Source organism: Solanum verrucosum, unplaced genomic scaffold, assembly GCF_900185275.1.
Source record: "Solanum verrucosum unplaced genomic scaffold, falcon-dt-bn FXZP01000280.1, whole genome shotgun sequence".
Classification (NCBI taxonomy): domain Eukaryota; kingdom Viridiplantae; phylum Streptophyta; class Magnoliopsida; order Solanales; family Solanaceae; genus Solanum; species Solanum verrucosum.
In genome coordinates this window covers 3,189,971-3,202,634 of record NW_026019982.1, presented here as the reverse complement: position 1 = coordinate 3,202,634, position 12,664 = coordinate 3,189,971, and the positions used below count along the sequence as shown (strand labels likewise).

Here is a 12,664-nt window from a genome sequence, read left to right as displayed (position 1 = left end):
ATCGTCTGCGTCAAGCCACGTGGATCGAAATGAAACTCCTTTTCTCCCTTGCTGCTCCTGCTGTCATGGTTTACATGATCAATTATCTCATGTCTATGTCTACGCAAATCTTCTCTGGCCACCTTGGTAACCTTGAACTCGCCGCTGCTTCACTTGGAAATACTGGCATTCAGATTTTCGTGTATGGGCTCATGGTACGCTAATATATATATAGAACATCTTTATTCTTAGATTTCTTCGATGATGATAATAACACTATCAATTGATTGACCGTATGATAAAATCAGCTAATTAGATTTTATTTTTTTTGAATAGTTGGGCATGGGAAGTGCAGTGGAGACACTTTGTGGTCAGGCATATGGAGCGAGGAAATACGATATGTTAGGAGTTTATCTCCAAAGATCGACGATTCTTCTCGTTCTAACAGGGGTGTTGCTCACTTTTGTCTATGTTTTTAGCAAGCCAATTTTGCTATTCCTAGGGCAATCACCACAAATTGCATCAGCAGCGGCATTGTTTGTGTATGGTCTGATACCACAAATTTTCGCGTATGCTGTGAATTTTCCGATCCAGAAATTCCTTCAAGCGCAGAGCATTGTGGCACCGAGTGCTTACATTTCTGCAGCAACATTGGTGTTGCATCTAGTGATAAGTTGGGTGGCTGCTTATAAACTTGGGCTGGGGTTGCTAGGGGTGTCACTCGTATTGAGTTTGTCGTGGTGGATGATAGTGATAGGTCAATTTGTGTATATTTTGAAGAGTGAGAAGTGTAAGACAACATGGAATGGGTTTAGTTGGAAGGCGTTTTCGGGTTTGCCAGAGTTCTTTAAGTTATCAGCAGCATCAGCGGTGATGCTATGCTTGGAGTCATGGTATTTTCAGATAATCGTTCTACTTGCTGGCTTGCTTGAAAATCCAGAATTGACTTTAGATTCGCTTTCTATTTGGTAAGACTAATCCTTCATAATGTTCAACTTATTTGGTCATTTAATTAAGCACATTGAATATCTTTACATTTGTTTTTGTTGCTGCTTTGGATAAAGTCAGTTGATTATTTTCAATTAGCTAACCTTATTGTTTTCCCCCTTTATTCTGGCATGACAAAACGACAAATTAAAAGCATGACGATTTGTGGTTGGGTGTTCATGATATCAGTTGGATTCAATGCAGCAGCAAGGTCAGTTTTCCTTTGTAGTACATCTGCATTTTCGATATAAAAGCATAGTACGTCTATCGACTTACATTTAATGTTAAAATCATTGATGAATTAACAGTGTGAGAGTGAGCAATGAATTGGGAGCAGGGCATCCAAAATCAGCATCGTTTTCAGTGAGAGTTGTCACAACATGCTCTTTCATCATCTCAGTGATTGCTGCAATCCTTGTTCTCATATTTCGTAACGTCATTAGCTATGCCTTCACTGGAGGAGAAGTTGTGGCTGAAGCTGTCTCTGATCTCTGTCCGTTGCTCGCGCTTACCCTTGCACTTAATGGAATTCAGCCTGTCTTATCTGGTAATTATAGATTAAGCATCTTAATTACTCTCTAGTTTCTGAATATTCAATCAAATTATTATAACTTGTTTTATAACATGATTGAGATTATTTATTTAGCAGAACATCTAAAGTTCCTCTTAAACTTGGTGCGTTTTATTCACTTAGGGGGGATCTGAATAAAACGCGTCAAGTTCTGGTGCCATGCATTGGATTAGGATTTATATAAATTTGAATCTTATATAGGTGTGGCTGTTGGCTGTGGATGGCAAACCTTTGTGGCTTATGTCAATGTAGGCTGCTATTACATTGTGGGAGTCCCATTGGGTGCTCTTCTTGGGTTCTACTTCAAATTTGGTGCTAAGGTATAATTTCACTATTTATTACAAAGTAGATTTAATAATAAAAAACATACCTAAACTATACTTTATCACGAGTTCCATCTCTTAACTATCCATTGTTTCCGTAATGTAGACTATCACTCTCTTTGTATTAAAACACATCTCGATGCTGAGAGTACAAACTTTTTTCGTTTGGGTGCATATATACAGGGTATATGGTTAGGAATGATGGGCGGTACAGTTATGCAAACAGTAATTTTAATATGGATCACAATTCGAACTGATTGGAATAAAGAGGTAAATATATTAAACCTCTTTTACCCTTTTTTTATTTTTATGGAAACATGGGCATAAGAACTATTTTCACAGAGCTAAATGTAATTACTTCATTTTTTATTATGACTTTGTAGGTTGAAGCAGCTCAAGGCAGGTTAAATACATGGGGAGACAAGAAAGAGCCAGAGCTGAAGGAGTAGGAGAACTTTTTTATTTATAAACAAATTAATGTGTCTTCTAGATATGTTGGTAAGACTTGCTGGTTTAAGAAATGAAATAATATGAAAAGCTTTGAAATTTGAACATCTATTATCAAGATCGTCGCGAATGTGTTTCTGTTGAGAATATAATTAACTATTAAAAGTGCGTTCTCTCTAACAGCTTAAGCTTTTAGATGAAATAGTCACACACTTCAACATGGTATCAGAGCAAGCAATAGTCCTGTAATTGAATCTCACTGCTACTCAAATAAAAAGAATTTTCACATGCTTAACCCATGAAAAAGAATCAGGCTTGCACGTGAGATGGACACACACTTCAACAGTTACAGACTATGCAATTAGGATCATTACAGTTGAATTTGTAACACATGGTTTAAGGCGTACGTGGGCTGAATTGACCAAATAATAAGATTATAATGAACTAACTTGGAAGAAATTATAAGCAGTAAGCAAATAATTGTAAAATGTGAAATGAAATATATGATAGAATCGCCTTAAAACTCTGAGGAAGTTGGTTGGCAACGACACCAAAGAATGTAATGAACGATGTTGAACTTACAAGCTTACAAGCCCGTAATGCATATGAACAATGGAATCAGAGACGGATTCAGTATTTTGAAATTTGCGAGTTCCCAACTATCTCAAATTAAGACAGAGACTATACATTGACAAAGTTGGAAAGCAGTAAGAACTGAAAGGAGCAGTATCCAATTTTCGTGCTTATTATAGTTTAAAAACGTGGCAATAAATACTGTTCATACATCTTTTTTGGGGTTTTAAAACGAATATTTATTAATCAGTAAACTGGTTCGTTACAAGCATGAGGGGCATTTTATTCACCATTATGGCTTGGAATTGTTCTAACAAAAAAAGTTCCTGACATGTCTGCTGGCAGCATTGGTGTGGCACCCACAGGAGGAACTTCAAAAAGAGTGGGGTTCCTCATGCTTCCCTGCCTATCTCCCGCCTTCGCCATTGCATCCGCCACCCTGTTCTGCTCTTGAAAACGTTGTGCTCCTACAAGATGCAATTACCTAGCATAAGAATAAGATACGACAAAGTCAATTTTTTTTGTAAGTTAATTTGTATAGTTTCTAAATATGCGGGAATATAAAGCAGTAGTATGCTTAAACATTCCCCTTTTGTAAGGATTGCTTCGCAATGGTTGATGTATATTTAGGGTTAAGGAGAAGTTCCCTTTTGTTGTGCTCCTACCTGCTATATATACATTGTCAGGATTGCAATCCTGGAAATTTATAATTAAATAAAAAACACGTGCGTCAATGTTGCTCTCATCTGCCTCATCAAGTACCTGCATTCAGAAGTATCTGTAAGCTTTTAGGCCAAAGAATTTTGGAGCCTGGTTTCAAAGTTGTGAAATTTCAACTCCAATGCAAATCACGATTTTAAATTCCAAATTCTCCAAAAAATAGGGAGTTGAATTTTAAATTGTGATTTCAATTTTTTCAAATATAAAACTTAGACTCATAAGTTTATATTGTACAAAAAAAAGACCCATAATTTAAAATTTTGCTAGAAAAGACTCATGTTCAACGTGAAGAGATTGTTTGTACCATGTGAAAGGATTTTATCAAAGAATAGCTAATTACCATTATTGTTGATTTATTGAACCACCGAATCATTGTAAATTTATAATTGCAAATATTATTTATAAAAGAAACATGGCGGGAGATATGTGATTTATCAATTTGGTGTGTGAGAATATTTTGGTATCTTGTTTTTAAAGTATAGTTTGCTCATTTATTAAGATTGTATAAGAATTGGAGAAGTTCTAATAGTTTTCACAAATTATGAGATTTTATGTTTATAAAAAAGAAATATGACTTTAGAAATCTAAATTACATATCTAAATAAAATTCCAACATCAATTTAACCTGATTTCAAATCATGTCTAAACGAACGTAACCCTTTCTATAGTTCTTCTGTTACAAGATTTCTTTTTGAAGGTATCCATTAAAAAAAAAAGAGGCCAAGTTCCTGTTGCATGGGAACATATAATAAATAAAATAAATGTATAAACTTAAAGAGTCTTTTGAAGTGTTTGGACTTTGACGTGTTGTGCGTATATAATATAGTTGTCTAGATTCCTTGAGAACGAGCAAAACTTAAAGAAGCTTTTTCTTTTTAATTAATTTAAACTTTTTCTTTTTCTTGGTGGAACGAAAGTTGAAAATATATAGATGCTCAATAATCAACTTTAATTAAATTAAAGATTATATTACTTTATATATAAGCATATGTGATATAAAACCATCCATGTGAGAACAGTTACATAATAAAAATGGATTAAATTTAAAAATAAATTGATACATTAGAATATTTCAAAAAATTATGAAATAAGTTGAAGACAATGTTAAAAGGATGAGATCGAAAGAAGTAATTTTTATAACAAATATAATTAACACGTGAATGAGGGGTTAAATTAAATAAGTTAGTGGCTTAAATGAGATAGGGCTCGGAAGAGCAAGTTGAGTCAGAGTATAATATAAATAGTTTTGAAGTACAAAGCCATTTTTAAATTATTTTTTTACGTAATTAAAATGATAGTGGCATCGAAAGCCACTTAATAATTATTACTCATATACATCCAAGAAGCATAAAATTAATTAAGTTTAAATATGATGAATATTTTTTTTTAATTAAAAATCAGTACACAGGCTTATTTATATGTAAGATGATCTAAATACAAGTTGTTTATTCTTTTCTTTTTCTGCTATTTTAGATGCTTCTTTTTGTAGTATTTCTTTTCCATTTCACATTTTATCTCACACACAATATCAAATGAATTTTTACATACATTTTCAGATATTATTTATAGTGAAAATAAAAATGTTAATTCGTAATGAAAAATAGACAATAGGTGGTAAGCATGGTATGGGCCCTTTTCATTTTAAGATTGTATGTTCAATTCATCAAGCAAACAGAAAAGTAAAAACTTCTGACAAATAGGTATAACATATATATATTGAATTTACTTTTATTAAATGAGTCATTAAGATAAATAGATCTATCATTAAATCTATAAATATATATTTTTAATTTACTTTTATCACACGAGTCGGTGAGACAATAGATCTATCATTAACTCCTTGAGACAGCATCCTCTTTATTAGCAAATGGGTACATTTGAAATGAAAATGTCAAAAGAGTAAAAAATCTAATAAAATTGCAACTGGATCATTATCGTACATGTTTGTCAGTTCATACATATCTTTTTTTTCTTCCAATAGAGCATTAGATTCTCTCTAAATCCTCTTTCTTCTCCTAACCTTTTCCCTTGTGGGAACATAATCCTTATTTTTACACACAAGGTCTAAATCTTTTATTCGATATGGAATTTTAAAAAGTAAAAAGTAAGTAAATTGAATTGTGTAGCATTAAACTAAAGAAAGCTAGAACATACAAAGGATAAATATTGTCATTTTTTAAACTATTAGAAAAGTAAGATAAATAAATTAAAATGACAGATTACCAATCTCATCAACCCCTTGTGGGACCCAGTGTTCTCTCAATTTGTAGCTTGCAGACTCTTTTATAACAAAGCTATCCTATTGGAGCACCTATCTCTTTCCAAATTACTCAAAGGCTGCTTCACTAGTTTGAAAGTTCAATTACTCCATATATCATCATGTTTTTCTCAATTTCAGACTCTTCAGAGAAATGGGCTCCTCCAATTTCCCACATGGAACTTAATTTTGTATCTGTAATTTCCTCTTTGACAAACTCTGTTCTTTTTTTCACCATCATCTCTTCTGCCCTTTAAAGGGTCTGGTTTTCTTGACTTGATTGACTTGAAATTAGTTAACCCCATATGGTTTCTTGAGTAAAGTTACAAACTTTATTCATTTTCTGAGTTTCTTGAAGTGGTGGAATGAAGATGAGGATTCTTGGGGGAGTGTTGCCACTGTTTGTTTTCATTTGGGTGTTGCAGAATAAACATGGGAACTGTGAAAGACCTGATGTTGTTAATGTTGGTGCTGTTTTTGCTTTTGATTCAGTCATAGGTAGGGCAGCCAAGAAAGCTATGGAGTTAGCAGTTTCTGATATCAATGGGGATCCTAGCATCCTGAATGGGACTAGTCTTAATTTGATTATGGAGGATTCTAATTGCAGTGTCTTTAAGGGGTCCATTGTAGGTAAATGTCTCAACTCTTCCTACTTTGGTTATTTTATAGTTGTCATGATGTGAGTGGAAAATTCTTGTTGTAATCATTTCAGAATTTACTTTCTTACTGAATAAATTCGAGATGAGGGTGTATCTGAAAGAACTTTCTATCTTTTTAAGGTAGGGGTAAGGTGTGTACACTCTGACCTCACTTGTGGGATTACCTTGGATGTTGTTGTACTTATTAAGCTCGAATTGGTGGGCGATGAATTGGAGTTTTTCGCTACACAAGCTAAGGTTGTAGGAGTAGTATTTTTCTTATTGAGGGTAGTGTTTATACCTGCTTGAGCTCACCTCGACTAATTCCACTAGAAGCTTGTAGTAATACTTAGGTCACCAAAATCTCTTGACTTGCCTATGGTGGACATCTTTGAGACATTCCACTAGTGATACTTCATTAGCTATTTTCATAATGGATCACTACTATTTAAAACCACTAATTCTCAATCGTCATTGTTGTTGTTTTTGGTTATTTTGAGTTGTTTATTACTCTAATTTATGAAAAGGAGATTCTCTAATTTGTTTCTGAAGGAGGTGAAAACCAACTTTATGCACTTTCCAGTTTCCATACCCAGAGACCACTCATTATTAAGATTTCCAAAGTAGCAAAAGAAGCAATTATGTTAACTAACTTTTAGTTTCTGGGAATTCATTTTTCCTTGTCTTTGGATTTTCTTGCCCTTTTTAATCTTTAAGAGAACAAGAGGGAGCACTTATTGTAGGAGTATTATGAATCATTTCTTGGGTCCAGTGGTGATGTTCTGTCTCTTGGGTGCAAAGAAACTTGCTAAGCTAATTTAGTGCAAACATAATGTATCTTCTTTTCTGGTAGATGTAATGCAAAAGTATTACATTTCTTCAATAAAAATATACTCAGAATATTTACTATATAAGCATAAGAAAGCTTATATTAAAGGACAAGATCAACGAGTGTGTAGGCATCATAAGCATCTGTAATTTTGTTTCCAGTCAGCAACAACAAAAAAGAAAAGGAATGCTTTCTAGGTATAGATATATCATCTGGAGACACAGAGATTACGCCCTTAAGTTGATAGTCATGTTCAAGAATCCCTCCAGCATAGTTAACGATTCGAGTTCTTTTTGCCAGCTTTACAGGTTATTGAGAAGCAAGTGGTGGCAGTAATTGGTCCACAGTCTTCTGCAATAGCTCATATGATTTCTTTCATTTCAAATGGTCTTCATGTTCCTCTTATCTCGTATGCTGCCACTGATCCAACACTGTCTTCCCTCCAGTTCCCATTTTTCCTTCGAACAACACAGAGTGATCAATCCCAAATGGAAGCTGTTGCTGACATTGTCTACTTTTATGAATGGAAAGAAGTCATTGCTATATTTCTGGATGACGACTATGGGAGAAATGGCATAGCTGCTTTAAATGATGCACTTGCTAATAAAATGTCAAAGATCTCATATAAGCTTCCATTACCTATCAATTATGACATCACTGACATTATGTATGTGCTAAATCAATCGAAATCATTAGGACCTCGTGTTTTTGTTGTGCATATCAATCCTGACTCCCAGTTAAGATTCTTCAGCGCGGTCCATAAGCTGAAAATGAATGGGAGCAATTATGTGTGGCTTATGACTGATTGGTTTTCTACTACTTTAGATTCTTTCTCCCCGAAAAACAGATCTTTTCTAAGCACTCTTGAAGGTGTAATCAGTCTTCGTCCCTATATTCCACAAACTGCCCGGAAAAGAGATTTTTTGGCTCGCTGGAGAAAGTTGCAGCAGAATGAGCTGGTTCACTCAGGATTGACTGCATATGGTCTTTATGCTTATGATACTGTGTGGGTAGTAGCACGTTCGATTGATAACCTACTTCAACAGGGAGGGAACATAAGCTTTTCTCTCAGCAATATGTTAAATGGTACAACAAGTGATAAATTACAGCTTGGGAAACTTAAAGAATTTGATGGTGGAGGACTTCTAATGAATATCTTATCACTAACAAACTTCACTGGCTTGACAGGAAAGATTCATTTCAGTCAAGATAGAAATCTTATTGGTAGTGGTTATGAAGTCATTAACATTGCCAAACAGGAGATTCACACAGTTGGCTACTGGTCAAATTTTTCTGGTCTCTCGGTTTTACCTCCAAAATCACTACAAAACAAAGAAACAGCTGCTACCAGGTTAAATCAGAATCTCAAGAGTGTAACTTGGCCTGGTGGGAAAAGCAAAACACCACGTGGTTGGGTTATTGCTAATGATGAAAGACCCTTGAGAATTGGATTTCCAAGAAGAGCTAGTTTTACTGAGTTTGTGACGCTGAACGCCAGCCACAATGTACAAGGTTATTGCATAGATCTGTTTTACGAAGCACGAAAGCTTGTACCTTATGATATTCCTTTCAGATTTGTGCCATTTGGTACTGGTCTTGCCAATCCAGATTATGATGCATTCGTGAATATGGTTGCAACTGATGTGAGTATATTTTGTTACTCTCTCTTAACGAGTACCAAATGCCATCTTAAACTTGCCTCTTGTTTCTTACTATTATTTCCTTCCATATAAAATATACTTGGCACTGCCATTCACTTATATAGCCTAGCTGATGTAAATTACAAGAATAAGTTTCCACACCACCGCCTATCTCTTTTTTAAGCCATGGAAATGCAGCTCATTCATTTGAGATTGTTTGTAGGTTTTTGATGCAGCCGTTGGAGACATTGCTATTGTCACAAATAGGACAAGGATGGTTGATTTCACTCAGCCTTATGTGTCTACAGGCCTTGTCATAGTAGCCCCCATTGATACTTCAAAATCAAGTGCTTGGGTTTTCCTTAAACCTTTTACACTGGAAATGTGGGGTGTTACAGCTCTTTCATTTCTTATAATAGCAGTGGTCATTTGGATACTTGAGCATCGCGTCAATGAGGACTTTCGTGGTCCTCCAAAGAGACAGATAACAACAATGTTCCTGTGAGTCCCTATGTTCAGTATTACTACTTGTATGTATTTTATCCTTCTATATTCACTTGTAACAGGTATACTAATAAGACTGCACACACCCTTTCCAACCATCTCTTATTAACTCTTTCCAAACATTATGCAGGTTCAGCTTCTCGACACTATTCAAAACAAACCGTAAGCATTTATTTGGTTTTTCATTTCTAGTTTTTATGGCTTGATCTTAGTATATGAAAAGAATCAAGCTCAAATTATGCTTTGTCTGTGATTAGCCATCCTTCTAGCAGGCTAGTAACTTTATCTTGTAAATTTCCAGAAGAGAATACCGTAAGCACTCTTGGTCGAATGGTAATGGTGGTTTGGCTATTCTTACTCCTGGTGATCACATCAAGCTATACAGCAAGTTTGACATCCATCCTTACAGTGCAGCAACTTGCATCACCGATCACAGGAATTGATAGTTTGATTGCAAGCAACTCATTTATTGGATATCAAGTTGGGTCATTTGCCTATAGCTATTTGAAAGACATTCTCAACATAGCTCCATCAAGATTAAAATCTCTACGATCTCCAGAAGAATTTGAAGCTGCTCTGCGGCAAGGCTCAGGAAATGGAGGAGTGATGGCAATTGTTGATGAACTTCCATACATGGAGTTGTTCCTTCAAAACCGTACTGATTTTGGGATCATTGGTCGACCATTTACTAAGAGCGGATGGGGTTTTGTAAGTGGTCTATACATATGCACCTTTATTCAGTTTAAAACTTTCTGCTGATTAACACACCTCCAATAATATCGCATAACTTGAACTGGTGCAAATGAGTGAAGTCACCTCGTATTGATAACTTTGGACTTGGTCATGACTAATTCCACTAGTAGTAGAATGTTCGAGAAAGTCCTTCAATTTAGAGACTTAGCTTCAAAATAACTTGGCCTAAATGTGAATCACTTCTCATTGCATGGTTATGTTCAATTTATACTTTTAACTGAATGTTTCTTTGCCTCGTACGAAATGTAGGCTTTCAAAAAGGATTCTCCTCTGGCTAACGATATGTCAACAGCAATCCTGAAACTGGCGGAGAGTGGGAAACTTCAAGAGATACACGAAAAGTGGTTTTGTCAATTAGGTTGTCCAACAGATAGGAGAAAAGACTCGGGGCCTGACCAGCTCCACTTGAGCAGCTTTTGGGCACTCTATCTTTTATCTGGTGCTGTCACTGTCCTTGCTCTGTTAATCTTTTTACTCAAGAGTATTCGTCAATATATACGATACAAAAGGAATCATACGGACCTTTCTTCTCCCTCGAACACCAGATGTTCACATGTGATCTACAGTTTCTTTGACTTCATTGATGAGAAGGAAGAAGCCATCAAAAGAATTTTTGCTCAACAAGATAGTGCTCAAGCTCAAACAAATGGATCCTGATCTTTCCTCGAATAGTTTCTTATTGAAGTAGAGTATACATGTTACTGAAATTTAGGGATACTTACTAGTTAGAGATGCTAATATATTACTCACCAACTGTATATGTCTTGTACAAATGGATATACCAAATGCAGGATTTAATGTAAAAAACTCTCAATTCCCCTGGAGTTCCTTACATATTCTCTCTGTTTCAATTTATGTAGCATAGTTTGACGGGATTCAGAGAATTTTTTTTTAACTTGTGGTGTAAAACATGCCATGAGATTTCTATGGCTATAAAAGTACGTCATTAAGAGTAAAATAGAAAGTTAAAAGTTAAATCAATTTCAAATATAGATAATATCATTCTTTTAGTTAAGGACGAATAAGTATATATAGTACATAAAGTGGAATGGGCTAATGCCATGATCCAAGCTCATGACATGTAATGTCCGTTTTGGCTCAATAGGCATCACTGATTTGTCTCTCGAGCTATGTCATCAATGAGCCCAAAAACACGCACGCCATGTGAGATCTCCATTCCAAAGTGGATTCAGCTAAGGTATCATGTGCTTCTTCATCAGAAGCTTGACAGTCCTTCTTTGTGACTCATCCTCGTCGACCTGCCCTTCGTCATGGATGTCACATATACCCCCAAGGGACTCAGCATCCTCGTTGAGATTTGTTCACAATCATTTTGAGGTAGTATCTAGCTTTGATATCATAATTGTCACAATCCAAGCTCATATAGCACGTCTTGTCCATTTTGGCTCGACATGCCTCACTAATTTGTCCCTTGTTTTATGCCATTTTTGGCCAAAAGTGTATGTACATGTGAATTTGTGATGTTTTATAAAGTCCTCTCTCATTTCGATACAGAATTTGCGTATGGTATCATTTGCACTCCTTTCTTCAGAAGTTAGTTAGCCTAGAAACCTGTTTGTCCTTCTTTGTGTCTATCCTCGTCAGCCCTCCCTCAGTCATGGGCACCACACACACCATTTCCTAAGGACTCAGCGTCCCCGTTGAGGTTTGCCTCACCACCATACTAAGAGAGTGTCAAGTTTGATACCATATTTGTCACAATCTAAGTTCATGACACATATTGTTTAATTCTGCCCAATAAGCTTCACAGATTTATTTTGAATTGGATTATGCTATCAACACTACTAAAAACGTAAGTATACAGTGAACTTGTATTATGCCTTAAAAAGTATTTCATTTTTACCATCTTATTCAGATGTGATATTCACCTAAATGCATCATGCGCGTCATAGCTAATACATAGTATTCCAATTTTTAAAAAACAACATAGTTAAGTATCTTGGTTAAAGTTTGATAGACTATTATCACTATAGCATATGAGATCTTTTCACTTGTCACTTGAACATCAAGGTGGTACAGGTATAATAATTAGGCATGTGTAATGGGTCAACTTGTTTACTACTCCATCCGTCCCTATTTACTTGTTCATATTTCCTTTTTTAGTTGTCCCTATTTAGTTGTCCATTTTGACAAATCAAGAAAGGACAACAAATTTTTTCCTATTATACCCTTATTTACACTTCTTGAAAATTGTAAAAGTGTATGTTGTTTCCCTCCAATTTATTTCACTTGAATTCAAATAAGTGGTTGTAATTGTGAAGTGAAAAGTTGTCATAAGGGTAAAATTGTAACTTCACTGTGCTAATCATTGTTGCCTTAATCTGTGTGTCATTTCTAAAGTGGACAACTAAAAAGGGACGGAGGGAATACGATAGTTGCTATTTAATGCTTTCACAGCTAATCCCAATTCCCCACAAGCTAG

At 35.2% G+C, this 12,664-nt stretch overlaps 2 protein-coding genes across 2 annotated transcripts; both read left to right on the top strand.

The window, feature by feature from the left end:
• The first annotated feature begins 301 nt into the window (after positions 1–301).
• On the top strand, positions 302–2,346 carry LOC125817539 (protein DETOXIFICATION 40). The gene is made up of 6 exons (XM_049497083.1): positions 302–947; positions 1,121–1,177; positions 1,275–1,513; positions 1,739–1,857; positions 2,044–2,130; positions 2,244–2,346. The coding sequence occupies exons 1-6, from the start codon at positions 322–324 to the stop codon at positions 2,307–2,309; spliced, it is 1,194 nt and encodes a 397-aa protein (XP_049353040.1). The 5' UTR covers positions 302–321; the 3' UTR covers positions 2,310–2,346.
• Positions 2,347–5,967: 3,621 nt separating this feature from the next.
• On the top strand, positions 5,968–11,063 carry LOC125817527 (glutamate receptor 3.7). Its single transcript, XM_049497071.1, has 6 exons — positions 5,968–6,487; positions 7,625–8,967; positions 9,188–9,465; positions 9,599–9,630; positions 9,770–10,176; positions 10,471–11,063. Exons 1-6 carry the CDS (start codon positions 6,223–6,225, stop codon positions 10,876–10,878), a joined length of 2,733 nt encoding a protein of 910 aa, XP_049353028.1. The 5' UTR covers positions 5,968–6,222; the 3' UTR covers positions 10,879–11,063.
• The last annotated feature ends 1,601 nt before the right edge of the window (positions 11,064–12,664 follow it).